The 20246-nt window shown below is 52.1% G+C and overlaps 1 protein-coding gene across 1 annotated transcript in view; it reads left to right on the forward strand.

Annotated features, from left to right (window-relative positions):
* Positions 1 to 20246, forward strand: part of Sdk1 (sidekick cell adhesion molecule 1) — an 898365-nt gene that overhangs the window by 727148 nt on the left and 150971 nt on the right. Inside the window, exons 18-20 of the mRNA XM_060368045.1 lie at positions 6306 to 6421; positions 8873 to 9065; positions 12568 to 12666. Of these exons, the coding sequence (XP_060224028.1) occupies positions 6306 to 6421; positions 8873 to 9065; positions 12568 to 12666 (408 nt within the window). The remainder of the gene's footprint in view (positions 1 to 6305; positions 6422 to 8872; positions 9066 to 12567; positions 12667 to 20246) is intronic.

A 20246-nucleotide genomic window follows, 5' to 3' on the forward strand; every position in this document is an offset into this window, starting at 1 on the left:
AAAGTACATCTGCCACTGATGTAGACTGATACAGATGACACAGGGACTCTCAGAGACATTTACTGGAGGGCGTCTCAAATGAGCTTTGAATTGTCTTCATTTGTTGTCTGTAGCTCTGACATTCAAAGGCCCAACCACGGACACACTGAGTAGCTGTACTTAGTGTATATAGAAAAAAAAAAATACAAAGGGAATGAGCTGTACACAAGGTATTGGTTTCCTATGACAAGCAAAAGACTTCCCTCCCAACTGACGATGTGAGACCACAGCCCATAGGAGAGCACATTAGGTCAACCGCCGAGTTAGAAACCTCCAAATAAGCTGTAGAGTCTGCAGAGGTGACTCCCTCAGCTTGAAGAGCAGAACAGCTGGGAGAAACCTTTGCAGCCTGCTGTATGGCACTGGTATCCTGTGGCCCACGTGACCACCCCCCACCAGGCTCTGCCCAGCCTCTTCCTCCCTCCACGTCACAGCCACTGTTTCTTCGTCACCTTCAGGCATTTCCATGGACCACCTCTGCTCCATCCGTTCTTCTGGACTTGCCATTTCCACTGTTAACTTTCTTAGCTGAGTCCTCTGGCCTGGCAGAGCTTCTTGTGTTTGGGTCTGGGAAGAGAAACAGTTTACACAGGGGTGTGGGCTATATGCAGTTTAACACTCAGAATAGACCCAGGCCTGGGCAGGGGTGCCAGTATTTAGCAAAATGCTGTCATGGCACAGACCAGGCTGGCCTTGAACTCACAGAGATCTGCCTCCCTCCCAAGTGCTGAATTAAAGGATGCACCAGCATGCCCAGACAACCCCTCCCCCTTTTTTCCAGCATAAACCAGAAAAGACCCTAAACCTGTCTTTCCAGCAGGCTGAGCTGACTTCAGGGGCTGTCTGTAGGCATACAGACCTCAGGTGCTGATCGCTGGGGAGGAAATGGCCTCAGAGGCCTTACTTTGAGCATCAGGAGGTGGCAGCTTCCAACAGGAAGTCTGGGAGGAGGAGAGGCTGGAAGCCAGCTCTGCAGAATACAGGCTGTGGCCCTCACTCTTCCAGGAGCTACGGACCTAAACCTGTCTTCTCCAGACGGCCAGGGTGAAGTCACCGCATTGATGAAGACCTCTCCTGCCACAGCCATTCTTTCATTTGAAAACACTGCCTGGAAGGACTTACTGGCTACCGTTCTTTTCTTGTCTCTCTTGAGGGAATTTTTTGTTCCATTGTCCTCAAATATATGAGTCATTTCTAATGGCAGTAATTAGGAGAAAAGGAAGCCAAGGATCTGGGAACACAGAGGCCTGAGAAGAATGGGTGATGTTTTAATAAAGCCCAGGGGGACAACAGGCATCCATCCAGGACTGGGGTTAGAGAGGCAGAACCAGAGCATGGGATGCTTTGGCTCCAGGGGCAGGTAGCTCAGGTGAAAGACTTGTTTGATTTGCTTTCTTATTTTACTATGACTCAAGACTTTTGTAATGAGGAAGGAAGGTGTATATGTGAGGGTTCTCTAGAGGAACAGAACAGACAGAATGAATGCATATTATAAAAGGCGTTTATTAGACACAGGCTAGCATCCGACCGTGCTGAAGAACCCAGTAGCTGCTCAGCCTGTGAAGCTGGAGGTCCAGCAGTCCTAACCTGTCTCTGAAGGCCTGGAGGAGTCCTAGAAAACATCTGTTGGAAGGACAAAGAAACTGACTTCTAGGTCAGCCAAGGTTGGCGAGAGCGTCGGTAGAGGCAGCCACGGAGTCGATGCACTCACCAGCCAAAAGTGAAGGGAGGCAGGCCAAAATAGCAGCCTTTCCCTCACCTGTGTTTAGGTCCGGGTGGCCTCCTGCGGGTATCCGCCCTGGGAGAGGACCTTCCTTCATGTTGTTAAATCTTCAGGGACATGTGCTCACAGACCCGCCAGAGGCATGTTTCTCAGTTACAGCCACGTTGACAGTGAGACTGGCCTTCACAGACAGGCAGAAGCCTCCTTCTGGCTTTGCCAGGTGTAGTCATCCCTCGTGCTGGGTGCTCTGAGACACCCCCCCCAGGCTTAGAGAGGCACCGGCTGCGGAACGCAGGGCAGGACTTCCGCCTGACAGGGATCAAAGTGAAGCTACACACAACCATCTTGAAACTTCAGGAAATGACTCCTGCTTAAATGATGCGAAATGCACTTATCGAACATCTGCTCCTTGACGCACTTCAGGGAGGTGCGCGTGTGGCAGGAAGCATGCTGGAACCGCACAGGCAGTAATTGGGGTTGATGGAGTGCCAGAGCAGTGGAGAACGTGGCCGAGAGGGTCCACTTCCCAGCGCTGTGACTCAGCACTGGAGAAGTCAGCTGAGGGCCACGGGCTGCTTCAGCTCATGGTTTCAGCTCATGACCCTGGTGTTTCTGGGTCCTGGCGAGGTAGAACATTAGTGTGGGGTGTGTGATGTGAGACAGCCGTGTTCCTCCTATGAAGGCCAGGAAGGAAGGAAAAGGGTGGCAGGATAAGAAAGGGAAGGGAAGAGAAAGGAAAGTGAAGGTCTAAGAACAGCCTCACTGACCCCTTTCTTCTCCTAGTGCTAACAGCCTGGGGAACCCCAGAGGAAATCTTCCAGAGAGCTCCAAGAAAAAAAAATATTACCCACGCCCCAGCAGGCCCTGGCTGCTCTTCCTTCACCCTTCCTCCTTCCTCCTTTCCTTTCCTCTCTTTTCTTTTTCTTTCAACACCTACTGACTTTGTCTCATTTTTTTTTCTGTGTGTGTGTGTGTGTGTGTGTGTTTTGCATGTGTGTGCATAATTTTACATGCACATGCACACAGAGGCCCAAGGTCGATGCTGGAAATGAGCCCACGTCTCTTTTCCACCTTACTCACTGAGACAAGGCCTCTCAGTCAGACCCAGAGGCCACCAACAGGACTGCCCTATGGCTCTGGGATCCCCTGTCTCTGCCTTCCGAGACTGGAATACAGGCAAGCTGCCAAGCCTTGCATTTCTGCAAGTGCTTGGAATCCAAACCAGTCCTCACGCTTGCACAGCAAACTGACAACAGAGCCACCTGCCCAGCCCCACATTGTCCTTGTTGCTGCTGCACACAGACCAGCGCGAGATGGACAGCCAACTTGTATGCCTTGGTGGAGGGGTGCATTTTGTTTGGGTTTGTTTTCTTTTTCTTTTAATTTTTTTCACAATTTATTCTTCATTTATCCTTATTGAAGCCCCTTCCTCAACTCCTCCCAGTCTCACCCTCCCTCTCTCTTCCCCCGTCCCCTTTTGGTTAGATCTTAAAATTTATCAAATTTTTTTTCTAATCCTATCAGGATTGGGTTTTCTTCATTGCATTGGTTTGGCACTTGGCCAAGATTGAGAGTCAGCTATCGGATCACAGTTGCATTTATTAGATGAAACTCACCAGATAAGGCTACAACTACCCTTGTGATGTATTGCAGAATATGATCTTGTAGTATTTTCTTGACTGTGTTTTGAACTCGTATTCATGAGGGATGGTCATCTGTGGGTCTCTTTTCTTGTGTGTAATGTTATTTACTTATGTATCTGGGTGTCTGGGTGATGACTGAGAATTGTTTAATCCTCCCGGTGTTCTCTGCATGACGCATCCTCATCCTTCTTTCCCCACCTGAAGCTCCTGCAGAGTCGGCCTTTCTCAGTAGAACTGTCCCAGCCCAGCTGAACAGTGGCCTCTCCCTCCATCACCTCTCCCCCCTCCTCTCTATCCTCCTCTCTCTTCCCCTCCCCTCCACTCTCTTTCCCACCCCCTTTCCTTCTTCCTTCCTCCCTCTTCTCTTTCCATCTCCCCACTCAGCTCTGCTCCTCTTTCCTTCCCTCCCCTTCCACCTCCCCTGACTGTCTAATGAGCAGTCCCTTGTTTTCACTTGTGTTTCAGAATAGTGGCCACCAGACCTCCTCAGGCCTCCGTGAGCTAGCTAGAAGTCACAGCTCTATTGTTTTTCCGGCTTTGCTCTTCTCAGTAGCTCTGGTATCTGACATTCCCTCCAGCACTCTACATCCCAGACACAGCTGTCCTTGGGACTATTTTTAATCCACAAGATTCACAGGCTACTGAAAGGGAAATTGGGCAGTGTCCTTGCGATATGTGGAAGGAAGGACTTGGGGAGGCCATGGTCATGGGTGACGGCAGATGGAAAGAGAACACGGGCTGGAAGTCACCTGAGAGGCGTGATGGGTTCTAAGTTTTTCCATCTCCACGTGTGATGAGACAATGAGGAAGCTCATTGGGCATAAAGGTATTTTTGTTTGTTTGTCTAAGACAGGGTCTTATCTAACCCAGACTACTGTGTAGCTGAGGATGACACTCCTGCTTCTTTGTCCCCAGCACTGACACTACAGCTCTGGGTCACCTCATCTGCCTTATGTGGTGCTTGAGATGGGAGCTAGGGCTTCGTGCACCCTGGGCAGTGCTGTACCCGCTGAGCCACACTGCCAACTCTGGGCTGTCGTTCTTAATAGGACCAGGTCACCACCCTGAGCTTTGTGGTGGGAGGTACATATATCTTTTTGTTGTTGTTATTTTTTAACCTGGCTCCTAAGGATCCTTACAGTTTCTGTGTTTCTCTGTGGAAACAAATTCCTAAAGAACCAGGGCTGTCCTTTCTGCCACGAGAGGACTGGCAAGCTGGATCATCCCTGATTCCAATAACATTAGCCTTTCCCAGAAGGCTTCCTGTCTCCAAGGGCCACCATGCGGCATGTGTGTCCCTGCACAAGGGAGCCTTTCCACCTTCCCAGCCCACACCGCTTCTCCACACCCCGCCCAGGCTCCTTTGTAAGTCCATGCATCCCCTCTCCAGCCAGGGGTGTCATTCCTCAGACTCATCTTCCTCCCAGGGTCTGCCTTTCTTCCAAAAGTCACCCAAAAACGCTTCTAGAATATGTCACTGAGGTTTGCTGTCTTCCTGACAAAATGCACACTTACAAAAATCTGACACAAACAATCCAGAGGTGCTGGAAAGATAGTGCCTCAGGAGCAGACACCTGCTGCCAAGCCTGACAGAGGCCACATGGTAGAAGGAGAGACCTGACTCCCACAAGTTGTCCTCTGACCTCCCTATAATCACAGAGGCACTTACAGGATTCCTCCCAAATAAATACATGTCATTCAGGCTGAGAACTTACAGTCCACGGTCGGCTGGCACACTTGTTTCTGACTTCGGCGAGGCGGGGCATCATGAGAGAAGAGCATATGTGGGGTGCTTACCTCACAGAGGCCGGGAAGTGGAGAGACCACGCCTGTAGCAGCAGGTTCCCTTCTCCCCTTTTCATAGGCTCCTGGCCCTGGGCTGACACTGCCCACAGCAGGCAGGCAACCTCCCGTTAAGTAATCTCTGGGAACCTAGAAGTGCAGTCACAGACACACATGGGGTGGCCTTTACCAATCTCCTAGCATGCCTCAGATTCTCAGTCCAGTCAAACGGGTAGTCCAGATCCACATGCGTGCTCTGCCCTGATCAGTGTTCCAGGCGCCTCCATCCAGAGCAAGCAACCTGTGGAGACTCAACAGCTGTTCAGTGAATGAAAGAAAGAAGCAACGGAGAAGCCAGAAGTAGTTTTCTCCTAAAACTTTTTTCTTTTACTTTTTTGTTTGTTTGTTTTCGAGACTGGGTTTCTTTGTGTAGCCTTGACTGTCTTGGACTCACTTTGTAGATCAGGCTGACCTCAAACTCACAGAGATCTGCCTGCCTCTGTGTCCCTGAGTGCTAAGATTATAGGTGTGCGCCACCTCGCCCAGCTCAGTTTCTTATAATATAAAATCCAGGTTCACTTGCCTAGGAATGGCGCTGCCCACAGTGGGCTGGGCCCTCCTACATCAGTCATCAATCAGGACAGTTCCCCACAGACCAATCTCATCTAGGCAGTTCTTCAGGTCAGTTTCTCTCCTCCCAAGTTGAGTCAAGTGAACCATTACAAATGGACTGGAAATGGGGAGAGGAGCTTTTAAAACATGGCACGTGGAGGTCCATTCTAGATGGAACCTTGCCTTCACAGTAAAGACTCGAGGTAGCAACAGAGAGATGTTTATTTAGTGTCTTGTCCATCTCTGACTTGTGGGGAAGGCCCACCTGTGGGATGGGGCAGTGGTCTAATGCAGCTCCTGCCTCTGCCTTACACAGGGAATGAGAAGTGGACCAATTCTCCTTCATCGTTACACAAGGGTTAGCCCGGGAGGCATCCATGTCCCTTCCCATCTGCACCCTGCTTGCTCTTGAGTTCTGAGTGGTGACTATGGTTTCTTTTGTGTCTCTTCTCCCCCTGGGGTCTCCTGCCATCACGGTGCTGCCTTCCACCTCCATTGGGGAGCAGTGCCTACAGCACCCCCACAGAACGTGCAGGCAGAGGCTGTGAACTCCACCACTGTGCACTTCCTGTGGAACCCGCCTCCCCAGCAGTTCATCAACGGCATCAACCAGGGATACAAGGTACCTGGCCTGGTCGTGGGACCTCCAATGGCAGTCACGGGCCCCACCCTTCCTGTGTCATCACAACCCCAGGGTATCAGATACAGCCCCTTGCTGGGGCCACCATGTGCCCTCAGTGTTATCAGTTATCCCAGGCCAGAAGTTGGAGTGATCGATTGCTAAGAGGGCACAGGAGAACAGGCTCTAGTCGGATTAATTGGCTTCCAGGAAGGCTGGGAGATGCCATACAAGCATGAGGAGTTGCGTGGTCCCTCAGAACCTAGGAAATGGAAAGGTCCACGCGTGGCAGTACACACCTGCAATCCCAGCAGAACCAGCAGATCCCTGGGGCTTGCTGGCCAGCCGGCCTGCTCATCAGCAAGCTCCAAGTTCAGTGAGAGACCGTGTCGCAGAACTGAGATGGAAAGTGACTGAGGAAGGCACGCGGCCTCTGGCCTTCACATGTATGGACACCCATGGGCACACATACACATGCACACCAGAATACGCATGTGTACACATTCATCACACACACACACTCAAAGAACCCAAGGGGATCTGTGGGGGTGGGGGGATGATTGGAGTCAGCCTGTGTCCCTCCACTTCTTCCGAGATCGGGATTCTCTGGGCAGATCCAGAATGGAGGGTAGAGATTCATGGGAGGGAGACCATGGCCAAGCAAGGAGGCCATTTTTCTCTCTGCTCTGGGGATAGTTCTGTTTAAAGAGTGGGGACCAGGGAGCCATCCCGGGGACCTGCCCAAACGTAATGAATCTTCTGCTGAGTATCACAGGCCTGGAGGCACATTCCAGAAGCACAGTTCCTGTCCTTCACATGAACTTCTCCTACCTGGACTTAGGAATCTGGCTTCATGTGCAAAAGCGGGTTCACTAACCCGTTAGCAGGAGTCTCGGGGAGCCCCTTCAGAGAGGCATGAATCACTGGTGCTTTCGGCTTCAAATGGTTGTTGTTCTTGGCACTTGGTTCACTTTTCTTTTCCACTTAAGTTCAGCTCCCTCAGTCAGCTCCTTGTTTGTGTGAGATGAGGGCAGCCCAGCTGCGAACGCACTGTGCCTCTGCTTCTTCCTCGGAGGTATCTGAAGGCGGATGCCGTTTTGAAGGGAAATTGTACTGATCAACCCGAAACTCCATCCCTCCTGACGCCCCTGCCAGGCCTGAGTGGCGAGGACACTGCTCACTTCTGATGGCTTGTCAGTTTGATCTGCACAGATGAGCTCTGTCCTGATGCCTGCTGGCTTTCAGAAGGAATCAGCCCTGGAGTTGCATAGTGTCAAGAGACTAAAACTCACACACGTATCGAGCATGGCCAAAGCTGGAAAGCAGCTTTTCCTGGAACAGGCACTTGTACACACACACTCACACACATACTAATTCTACTAATTAGTAGAATTAACAGATGATGCCATCTTTGCCCGTAACTCTTAAAAAAAAAATCATGTTCAGTAAGAGAAGATGGAGGTTTAAAGGAGTGTCCATCACTATTACAAGAGTTAAGCAGCTATTTTATTCATATATGTAAATATATATCTATGAATATACAAAAATATATAGGACTCACCTTTTATTTGAAGTAAGATTATAAGATTTAATAGGATTTATAGCCAGGCCTTACTGTCTCAGATACTTAGGAAGCTAAGGCAGGAGAACCACAAGTTTAAGTCCAGCCTAGGAAACTTAATGAAACCCTGTCTCAAGATTTAAAAATGTAAAAAGTGGTCAGGGATATAGGTCAGTGGTAGAGCACCTGCCTAGAATCCCCAGTGAGGGGCTGGGGTGTGGCTCAGTGGTAGAGCACCTGCCTAGAATCCCCCAGTGAGGGGCTGGTGGTATGGCTCAGTGGTAGAGCTCTTGCCTAGAATTCCCCAGTGAGGGACTGGGGTGTGGCTCAGTGGTAGAGCTCCTGCCTAGAATCCCCCAGTGAGGGGCTGGGATGTGGCTCAGTGGTCACCTGCCTAGAATCCCCCAGTGAGGGGCTGGGGTGTGGCTCAGTGGTAGAGCCCCTGCCTAGAATCCCCCAGTGAGGGGCTGGGGTGTAGCTCAGTGGTAGAGCACCTGCCTAGAATCCCCCAGTGAGGGGCTGGGGTGTGGCTCAGGGGTAGAGCACCTGCCTAGAATCCCCAGTGAGGGGCTGGGGTGTGGTTCAGTGGTAGAGCACCTGCCTAGAATCCCCCAGTGAGGGGCTGGGGTGTGGCTCAGTGGTAGAGCCCCTGCCTAGAATCCCCCAGTGAGGGGCTGGGGGTATGGATTAGAAGTAGAACGCTTGCATAACATGTGTAAAGAAAGCTCTGGGTTTTATGAAAAAAAGAAAAAATGTGGGGTTCATAGACTTGTTGAATTGTAACTGTGCTTTCTTTAAAGACATACTAATTGTAAAATAAAATTCTGATAGACAGTTGAGTAGAGAAATTCAGCTTAAAGGAGTCTTTTTTTCTTTTTAACCCTTTCCACCAGCTTCTGGCATGGCCAGCAGATGCTCCAGAGACTGTCACTGTGGTCACCATTGCTCCTGACTTCCATGGGATCCACCACGGGTACATAACGAACTTGAAGAAGTTCACAGGCTACTTCACATCGGCGCTGTGCTTCACCACCCCGGGAGACGGGCCTCCCAGCACACCTCAGCTTGTGTGGACCCACGAAGACAGTGAGTAGCCCTCTCCTCATGTTTGAGCCTGTCCTCTCGGTCCTGTTGTCACGTTGCTCTCTGTCCCGGTCACAGTGCCCCGTAGCTCAGGGCACTCACAGAGGGGTTGCCCCATTGTGTCCCTGCATGGCAAAATGGCAGGCGACCCTTGGAACGTGGAAAGGGCCCTGTGCAAAGGAGGGGGCCCTGCGGGGCGACGGCAGAGGGTGTAGTCCTACTGTGTTCCGTCTTGCTGAGCTGGGCTGTCCTTCAGACCTTTAATTCTAACCCCTCACTTTTCTGCTTGGTGGCCGGCCTCCCCACCCACTGTCCCTTTCATCCCTGCCCTTGACTGGCTTGGCATCAGCTCCACCTACTCAGCTCCCCAGCCCCGGCTCTGCTCTCAGGCAACTGATGTGACAAGGACTCTGTCAGGTGAAGGTACCGAAGGAGGAACTGCAGGAGCACAGGACCATAGGCAAGGCAGCACCTAGCTGGGCACAGTGGCCTGCACTTACCCCAGCACCAGGAGGACAGGCAGGACTGTGCCTCTGAGGGCTACAGAGCGAAACATGTTCTAAAAAACACAACAAACAAAAGCAATGAAAAGCAGTAGATGTCCCAAATGGGGACAGCTAGGGGAGGAATGAAATGGTCATACAACAAATATAGTTATTTTAAAAGAAAACCCAAACTTTGGAGCTCAAAATACTAGAGGGAAAATTGTCATAATATAATGTCAAGTGAAAATATATTCAACAAAATTACTTGAGGTCCATGTTTGTTTTAACATAATACATTTAGATATTACTTTGAGACTTGCTCTCTCTAAATGGTGTGTGTGTGTGTGTGTGTGTGTGTGTGTGTGTAAGTCCAGCATCTTCCTCCATCACTTTACCGTAATTTTTGAAACAGATTCTCTTAGTGAACACGGGGCTCCCACCAGGCTAGGCTGGCTGTGAGGCCCGGGATCCGCCTGTCTCCGCCCCTGCACTGATAAATGAACTGCAGGACACCCAGCTTTTTAAACATCGTTCTGGGGCTAGACTCAGCCTGGGCCTGGAGTTAAAGTGTCTGGGCAAGTGGGAGGGTCTGAGTAGGGACCCCCAGAACCCACAGGAGGAGGGAAGGAGCTTGCTGTGACTCCAGCCTCAGGACAGAGACGGGCTTGATCCCAGGTCAAGCCACCTAGGAAGACTAGCCACACGGGCAAGCTCTGGGTCTGACTGCGAGGCCTGCCTCAGCGGATAGGTTAGAAGAGCATTACGAATGATTCCCAGCATCAGCCCCAGTCTCTACATGCACACACAGACACACACACACACACTCACTAACACACATGCACTCACATACATACTCATACATACACACTCATGCAAACATTCATACACATACTCATATTCACACACATTCACACACACACACACACAGACACATGCAAACATTCATACACACACACACACTCACACCTGTGCATGTGTATGGCGGCCCCACACATGCAAACAGGCAGGCAGACATGCATGCAGCCACACACATACATGAAATTGGAAAACTGAAACAATATAACAAATGACAAAGGGCTCAGATCCTCCCCGAAGCTTCTCCCCTGAGCCTGCCTGTCCTTGTTAGTAGACAGGGGGCCTATGTGTCCTGTTTAGAAGGATGGAGCACCCACCTCATGAGGATGTCGAGGGTGGGGTTGCAGCTGTTTCTGGGGGTGCAGCTTCGCTCGCTGAGGGCCTTCTGCAGAGCCCCAGGGAAGGAGGACCAGGCTGGGGGAGGGTCACAGGACTGAGAAAAGAGCATAAATTGAAACCTAGACATTAGCAGACTTAGAGGACAGTACAGCTGGGCAAAGATCCAGGAAGCAGAAACACTGGGAATATAAAAGGAGCAGAAAGTCTTCTCAGCTAGCACATCGATCGAAAGAGAACACGGCGCTTCAAAAACCCGTCAGCATGTCTTTCTGGAAGCTTGTTTTCAGGGCGGGGGGAGGATGACCCGGTTCTGACAGCCATCCCATTTCACCACCTTCCTCAAGAGAAGTGGCGTTTGTCAGTGTTTCAGGCCCTCTGTGAAGGCTTCACTGATCTCGGCCCCATGAGCACGGCTTCCGAGGCTGTACCTGTTTTAAAATTCATAAATTGTGTTGGAGCTGTGTCGTTGTTCCGGGAGGGAGCGAGTTACGGCCTGCTGCTTGTGTAGCGGGGCTGATAGGAGCCAGAAAAGTGCCTGTGACCTCCTCTTCTGCAGGCCAAATAAGACCCCTGACTTCACACAGGAGCCCTCAGGGAGACTGTCCTAGGAGTTTGCAAGGGAGCCCAAGGCACTGGACCTTGAGTGGGAAGACACTGTCCCCCTGGCCAGAACAGATCCTCAGCTGAGACACTATAGGACAGTGTCTTCTCCAAACACCTCCTTTCCCATCTTAGGCAGGATGTGGTGCTGCAGGCCTTTTGCTGGCATGTTCTCTTGCTCCCAAAAAATCCCTTGGGTGGGAAGTGTTCAGAAATGAGACATCTGGGTCAGGTAAGCTGGCTTTGCCCTTGGCCCTCAACTCCATTTCTGGCTCCCCCACAGAATCCATGGTGCCATAAAAGCCAGACTCCTGGCTCCTCTCACTGGAAAATTCTAAACTGGGGGGGAGGGGGTATGGATTTTAGGCAGAAGGTCTACCACTGAGCCACACCCCAGCCCCTCACTGGGGAATTCTAGGCTGGGGCTCTACCACTGAGCCACATTCCAGCCCCTCACTGGGGGATTCTAGGCTGGGGCTCTACCACTAAGCCACATTCCAGCCCCTCACTGGGGGATTCTAGGCTGGGGCTCTACCACTGAGCCACATCTCCAGCCCCTCACTGGGGGATTCTAGGCTGGGGCTCTACCACTAAGCCACATTCCAGCCCCTCACTGGGGGATTCTAGGCTGGGGCGCTACCACTGAGCCACACCCCAGCCCCTCACTGGGGGATTCTAGGCTGGGGCTCTGCCACTGAGCCACACCCCAGCCCCTCACTGGGGGATGCTGGGCAGGTGCTCTACCACTGAGCCACACCCCAGCCCCTCACTGGGGGATTCTGGGCAGGTGCTCTACCACTGAGCCATACCCTAGCCCCTCACTGGGGGATTCTGGGCAGGAGCTCTACCACTGAGCCACACCTACATTTTCTCACTGATACTAAGGAAGCGATACTCTACCAAGCACTTGATTTCCAGGTCCAAACAGGCAGCTTATTCTATTAGATTGGATCAGAGAGAAAGACAGAAGCTGTGTCTGACTGTCCTGTGGCCACTTTTCTCACCTCCCTGTGTGTCTGCATGGAGCTGCCAAAGTAAGGTAGTCAAGACTGGGGAGCATGCCCGGATCACCTGGCCCTCGCCCTGGCGGCCTCCTGGAGCTTCTCTGCAGGCTTCTGCTGGCCCCGTCTCACCACTTCCTTCCTGTAGCTAAAGCTGTCCACATAGGTCTGATCAGAGAACACCGGGCTCTCGTGTTAACAGACCTCTTTGTTTTTAATTGGTAGAACCGGGAGCTGTGGGGCACCTGAGCTTCACAGAGATTTTGGACACCTCTCTCAAGGTCAGCTGGCAGGAGCCCCTGGAGAGAAACGGCATCATTACAGGTAAGCAGCCCTTCCTCTGGAAAGGAGGACGGGCAGTGTGCCCTAACAAGAAGGGGTGGCTTTGTGTCAAACAAAGCTGCTAAGAGTGGAGCTGGCCTCCTGGGAGCAGCTGACCTGTATCCCTGGCTGTGTGGTGGCCATGACCCTGAGGTGGGGGCCGCTAGGAGGTGTGGCTTCTCTCCTTGCGCAGACAGCGGCCTCAGGATGGGAGGTTGTCCTCGGCTTCACATACTGCAGGATTCTCTTTGGGCACCAGAATCACATCGCTTTTTGATACCCTTTCTAATGTGTTTAGCTCAGTTCTCAGAGCAATGTGGAAGCCCATTGATATTCTGGCCGTGTTTCAGGTGAGGAAACTGAGGCTGGGAGAACCTGTATTCACACCTACTGTGTGTGGGTCAATTTCAAATGCGTTCCTCGTAGGGCAGTGACCATAGTGCTGACATCTCCACCTTCTGTCATGAGTTGTAAGGCCAGGACAAGGCCCTGGATTCCTGGCTCCAAATCCCAGATCCTTCCCTGCCCCACCACTCCTTGAGTGAGAAGGAGAGGCCTTGGGATGAAGAGCCTGAGGCTGGAAGGGGTCCTCGGGTCCCTGGATCTCTGAGTCAAGCTCAGGGCAAGCTGCTCCTTCACGGTAAACCCCTCACAGATGGCAGGTGCTTGGAAACAGCTCACCTTCACAAGACTCTTCTTTTAATTAATTAATTAATTTATTCACTTTACAAGTTGACTGTAGCCCCCTCCCTCCTCTCTTCCCAGTCCCACCCTCCCTCCCTCTTTTCTCCTCCTCCTCAGAAAAAGTGAGCTCCCCACCATTACCAGCCCTCCACAGCTCATCAAGTCATATCAGAACTGAGTGCATCCTCTTTCCCTGTGGGCTGGCGAGGCAGCCTGCCAGAGAAGTGATTAAAAAGCAGGCAAAAGAGTCCTTGTCAGAGGCAGCTCCTGCTCCCCTTTCTAGGGAACCCACATGAAGACCAAGCTTCCCCCTTCGGTTATATCTGTGTAGGGAGTCTAGGTCTAGTTCATGCATGGTCCTTGGCTGTTTGTTGCCTTTGCAAACCCCTCTGGACCCTGGATACTTGGCTCTGTTGGTTTTCTTGTGGCATTCTTGTCCCCTCCAGGTTCTTCTATTCTCCCCATTCCACCATACTTTTCCACAAGACTCCCTGTGCTTTGCCTAATGTTTGGCTGTGTGTCTCATCTGTTTTGATCTGCTGCTGTGTGGAGCCTGTCAGAGGACAGCTATGCTAGTTCCCTGTCTGCAAGCATAGCAGAGTATCAAGAGTGTCAGAGGTTGGCTGTCTCCCATGGGATGGGTGTCAGGCTGGGTCAGGCCTTGGTTGGACAGTCCCTCAATCTCTGCTCTATTTTTAACCCTGCACATCTTGTTGGCAGGATAACTTTTAGGTCAAAGTTTTTGTGGCTTGGTTGCTGTTCCCCTCCCTCCACTAAGAGTCCTGTCTAGTTAGAGGGTGTCCTCTGCAGGCTCCATAACCCCTGTTATGAGGAGTCTCAGCAAGAGTCACCCCATATCTTCCCAGAAGCCTACCCTGTCTAGGCCTCCAGCTTGTCTCAGAGATGCCCTGCCTATGATTTCTCTTCTCTCTGCAGGCCCTTTGTCCTCCTGCCCCTACTATCCCCAGCTCTGATCTCCACCCTCATTTCTCTCTGTGCTCCCTCTCCTAGGCTGTTCCCTCTCTTCAGCTGCTCCCGCTGACTGTTCTATCTCCCTTCTGAGTGAGATTCAAGCATCCTCCCTTGGGTTGTCCTTGTTACTTAATCGTCTTTGGGTCTGCGTCACAAGACTCTTAATGTTTAGTTTGTTTCTTCATGAGACACTCTGTGGGTTGACCCTAGGGCCTCCCAAATGCTAGGCAGTAAGTAATTCCCTGGTTTCCCGAAAGTTGCTGAAGGAAGTTGGTGCTCTTCCACGGAGCTGTGTCTGAGAACTGAGCAGGCATGCCGTGCTGAGATAAGATGGCTGAGGTGATCTGTGGCTGCCATCAGGTGTTCTGCTGTGGGCCCCTCCTTCTGTGAGTGTCCTGGACAGCAGCAATGGCTGCTCCAACCACTCCCCTATGCCACACCACCTTCTCAACACGGCAGCAGACTGCTTCCCCCTCTGCGACTGTTCATGTCCTCTACCCCAGCCGGGCAGCGAAGACTCTGAGGGTGAAGGCCTCCATGATCACAGAGCTGGCATGTGGCCCGGTAGCCACTTTCTCATCTCTGTGTCACCACATGCTGGGAACCAAGTGCAAACTGTACTCCTGATATACCTAGAAGGTCCCCAAGCCCAGAACTAAAGAAACACCTGTGTGTTAAGTGCTGTGTGTTAAGTCCAAGTGACTTCGGTATGTGTGCACAAAAATGTACAGATAACATATTTAATAATAACACATATGTGACCAGGCTATGACCCAGACAGCGAGGACCTGAGTTCAACTCCCAGAACCTGTTTTTAAAAGCCAGGTAGGGGCTGGAGAGCTGGCTCAGAGGTTAAGAACACTTTATCTTATGGAAGACCTGGGTTCAATTCTCAAACATCTGTAACAACCATCTGTAACTGCAGTGCCAGGAAATCTGATGCCCTCTTCAGACCTCCATGGGCACCAGGCACTCATGTGGTACACAAACATGCATGCGGGCAGAACACCCATGCACATGAAATAATGAAACAAAAACATTTAAAAGAAAGCAGGAAGACCCACGGAGTCAGCTCACCTGGGCCCATGGGAGGTCGCGGAGACTAAGCCACCAAAGAGCGTGCACGGCCTGGACCTAGACCCACACATATGCAGCAGGTGTGCGGCTGCGTCCAGTGGGCCCCCTAGTAATTGAGTAGGGGCTGTCTCTGACTGTCGCCTGCCTTTGATCCCTTTCCCCTAACCTGGCCTCAGTGGGAGAGGAAGCACATAGTTCTGCTTCACATTGATGTGCCGGGGGGGGGGGGGGGGGGGGGGAGGGGACCGTGAGGGTGGGGCTGACAGGAGCAGAAGGAGGGGACTGTGATCAGGGTGTAAAGTGCATGAATAAATAAGTGTATAAATAAACACATAAATAAAGAAATAAACACATAAACAAACAAACAAATAAATAGGGGAAAGCCAGGTATGGTGGTCCATGCCTTTTTAACCTCAGTGTTGAGATACAGAGACAGGCAGGTTCTTAGACTTTCTAGCTAGCCAGCCTAGCTTTGGCTAGATCAAAGCCACCGAGAGAACTTTCTCAACACAACACTCTCAGTTGTCTTCTGGCCACCACATGCACAGAGATGCAGAAGCATTAGCACAGACAAAGCTAGGGGAAAGCATTGTACAGTGTGCTCTGGCCACCTCTGGGCACCGCCAGGCTGCTCAGTCCGAGGGTCCCCATCGGGCTCAGCCACCTGGCTTCCCATGTCACCTGACTCTCTGTAGTCACTGCCCGGTCCCTGCCGGACAAAGATAAGATGTAGCCATAGGTGTGCGGCACATGACAATCTTGTAACAGCTTCCTCAAACTGGCTCATGAGGTACGGATGGGCAAGAACCTGCCAGACTGCCACTGCCTCAGGAGTTCTCACTGCTCAGGAAGGGGGACTCAGCTCTGTCCCCCGAGCCCCTCACCCTGGTTCTCAGATCATGCATGGGGCCCCAGAGCCAACCCACCTCACACCCCAGCTGTCGGGCAGCACAGTCGCCCCTGCCCGCCGGACTCTGCCAGTTCTGGACAGGGCCCTCCCTCGGGGACCAGAGATGGCTGCTGCTGGGGTAAGGCATCGGAGCCCAGGTCTGTTTGGGTGTGCTCCCCAGTGCAAGACAGCAGATACAGAGAGTGTAAATAAGATCGCCTCCCCAAGCTTGGAATGGAAGGAAGCGAATCCCGGAGGGGACAGACAGGGACTGGATGGGCAGGAGACCTGACACAGGTTGGCATAGTTTTATGTCACACGGAGGGCAGACACGGAACAGAGAGAGTGCATGGTGTATGTGTGTAATAGGAGCTCTGTGGGGTGTGTGTGTGAGAGAGAGAGAGAGAGAGAATGTTCATGCGTATACAGATGTGTGCACATATTGTGTGTGTGAAGGGCAGAAGACATGCTGTCTTTCTTCAGGCACACTCCTAAAACAAGGTCTCTCGCTGGCCTGGCACTCAGCAAGCAGGCTAGGCTGGCTGGCCAGCCCCGGGGCTCCATTTATCCCCGCCTCCCCAGGACTAGGACTCCAAACAGACACCGCCCTTTCCGTGGGTCTGGGGGACTGAACTCAGCATCTCACACTTGCAGAGCACACGTGAGCAAGCGAGGCATCTCCACAGCCCCAGAAAGGAAGTCTTCCCAGCTTAGGCCCTGGGTTCAGACCTAGGGACTGAATCAGGACCTTGCTCATCATTAATTCTGAAAATGTCTGGCTCTTTGATCACCTGCCCCCTGAGGGAGGTGCAGCCTTACCAGGCCACAGAGGAGCAGCCAGACCTGATAGGCTAGGGTCAGAGGGAAAGGGAGGAGGACCTCCTCTATCAGTGGACTAGGGGAGGGGCATGGGAGGAGATGAGGTAGGGGGTGAGGTTGGGAGGGGATAAGGGAGGGGGCTAGAGCTGGGATACAGAGTGAATAAATTGTAATAAATTAAAAAAATAAATTAAAAAATAGAAATGAGCTCAAGAAAGAAAGAAAGAAAGAAAGAAAGAAAGAAAGAAAGAAAGAAAGAAAGAAAGAAAGAAAGAAAGAAAGAAAATGGGGCCGCAGAGTGAGAGGCAGGCAGCCTCACCTGCCAAACCGGCCTGGAGGCAATCTGCTGTGTTCTAAAAGCGGGCCCAGACTCTTTGGTAGGCAACATAACGCAGAAGGGCCGGCCCTGCCCCAGATCCACACCCCACCCCTCCCGAACGTCCACGTTCCTCCAAAACTGCCCGCACTCTTCATTCTTGTTTTATAGCTTGAGGGGAGACCAGTGGAGCTGCGCCAACATTCCATGGCTGAGAGCTAGTTGCCAGGACCTCCAATTTATGATCATCTGCTCTCGCCAGCTAATGGGGCCTAATGAACTCATTTTCATACTTTATTTAAACAAATACCTGTAGCCACAGGCGGCCGGCTAGTGTTTATGATGGAGCTTGACCCTCAGAGCTCGGATGGTTCCCAGCTGGATTCTGCTGGCCTGCTTCCACCATGGCTGAGTGGAGGGGCCGCCCCCACTGTTAGTGGGAGCGTCAGGCCGACTCTGCCCTTCACATCAGGACCAAAGTTGTCCACTCCTCGCTGTCTGGCCTGTGCTTCTCCACTCCTGCCCACACAGTTCAAACACGTGTCCTCGGAGGACGCTCCGCAGAGTGAAACCGAGTGACAGTGTCGTTAGCTGGATGCCACCCGGCCCCATTCCCCTGTGACACCCGCCTCCAGTGCTGCTCTGTTCTCCACACACCATGCCCCCAATCCATGAATCCTCCCTAAAATGAGCCGGGAGCCCCAGGAAGGCCAACGCTGTGCTGAAGGAGATGGTTCAGTCAGCTCAGCGCATGCGTGTGGGCCTGGTTCCCCAGAGCCCACGTAAAAAGTCAGCCCACAGAACCCACTGTATTGCCTTCACCGCTGAAGTACAGCCAGGCAGATCTCACAGAACCGGTGAACTCCGGCTTGAGGAAGACACACTGTCTCAAAACTTAAGAGGGAAAGGAAGCGAATACGTGGACCTCTGGCCTACACGCACAGGCACACGCATGAACGCACATACCAAAGAAAACTGCTTGCAGCCCAACCTGGCCCTGTGAGCCCAGGTCAGGGAATGTCAGCCTGTACCTCCCGCTTCCTCAAAGACACTATGTGCATAACTACCCACAGCTGAAGGCAGCTGCGGGATGCGCACACAGTGACAGGTTTGGGCCTGGGCGGTGTGACCTTTATGGTGGGGTGTTTGTTGGGAATGATGCTTTCTTTATCAGCCTGGCCCTCGGTGCCCACTCCCATTCCATGCCTCCATTTTATTTTGTGGCCAGAATGAGTAGGAAGCTTTGAGCCAGGGCGGCTGTGCACCTGCCGGTGTAAATTGCCCATTGTGCTCTTGTTGTAAATTGCGGTATCTCCCACTCTGCCCCTGTAAACTCTGATTTATGAGGGCCGGGATGCAGACAGACAGCCTGTGATTGGATGCACTACTCTCTTGTAGAGAATTTACTCCAGATCAACAGAATATTATTTCTGAAGCTCCCGTGGTCGTTAGTCTCAGTTAGCCGGGCGTTCCCAGACGGTGGGAAGCAGTTGGTGATAACTGGGAATGCTGGTTCCAGGCGACTCCTCGCTCTGCTCTCCCCTGTCACAGTTGGATGAAGCACTTGCTGCCCAGAGCTGCCCGCATCCCTCAGACAGGTCTCCAAGGCTGTGTGTGAGGGAGGGAAGGCCTCCTTATACACCAAATGCCCGCTGCTCTGCCCTGTGGCAATATCCTGTTATACTGTTCATCAGGCATTCCCAGCCAGGGATTTCACTCCACTGGTACTGATCTTACACTCTCCGGAGCAGGCTTGGGGACAGGCAGGAGGGCGCATGTGTATAGATATGGGAGCCAATGAAAGCCAGAAGTCAACCTCGGGTGTTGATCACCAAGCACTACCCACCTTGACTTTTGAGGCTCGGCCTGGTACTCACCAGTTAGGCTAGGCCACCAGGCTGTTGTGCCAAGGGATCTGTCCATCTCCACCTCCCTAGCGTTGGCACTGCAAGCATAAACTGCCGTACCTGGCTTATCAAATGTAGGACCAAACTTTTGAGGTCGTGGTACTTTTGAGGCAAGCCCTGCAGGGACTGAGCCATCTCCCCAGCCCCAGAGCAAACTCTGCCGTTGTCCGTCCTATGTCCGTAACGACTTGAGCATGCAGTACAATCCTTCTGGACTCCAGCAAATGCCAGAAGTGCCGTGCTTACTGAAGACACTGAAATCACTGTGCTTTGGCTCCAGGTTGACATGATGAACAAGACGCCATTGTTTGGTAAATTTTGCTAAAGAATGGCGTTTAAACAAATAGAACTTGCTGGCAGACAAGGTGGCAGCATTCAGCAAAGACTCCTCTTCCGGGGTCCACAGAGTGACCCGGAACCTCACGCTGTTTAGACGTTAATCAGGCAAAACCCGGCAGAGCCAGGAGTGACCTTGGAATGCATTCAGGCAGAGAAGGTGGTCCTGGAGCAGGGCTGTTGGCTTCTAGCGAGCTCCTGGGGTTCCCTTGTTTATTTCTTCCTCTGTCGCATGCAGATAACACAGTCTCAGTGTCAAGTGTGTGTCCCGTGGATTGCATACCTTAGACCAGCTGAGATGCTTGGGCTGTACTCTGAGACAGGCTCTCCCTCTGGAATTCAATGAGTAGCATTGGGCCCTTGTCTCAGGAGGAGGCGTGCACCTCCCTACTCCTACGTAGGATGGAGCAGCATCACAGGCCCTAGTCCTCACAACTCAAGTGCACGGTGCCCTCATGCTGGCCTCTCCTCGGAAGAGTGACAGTCATTGCGTAAAGAAAATGTTTGATTACCTCTCCCTGAGGGGGGACAGCCTTACCAGGCCACAGAAGAAGACAATGCAGCGACTCCTGATGAGACCTGA

Source organism: Meriones unguiculatus, chromosome 15 (genome assembly GCF_030254825.1).
Source record: "Meriones unguiculatus strain TT.TT164.6M chromosome 15, Bangor_MerUng_6.1, whole genome shotgun sequence".
Classification (NCBI taxonomy): Eukaryota; Metazoa; Chordata; class Mammalia; order Rodentia; family Muridae; genus Meriones; species Meriones unguiculatus.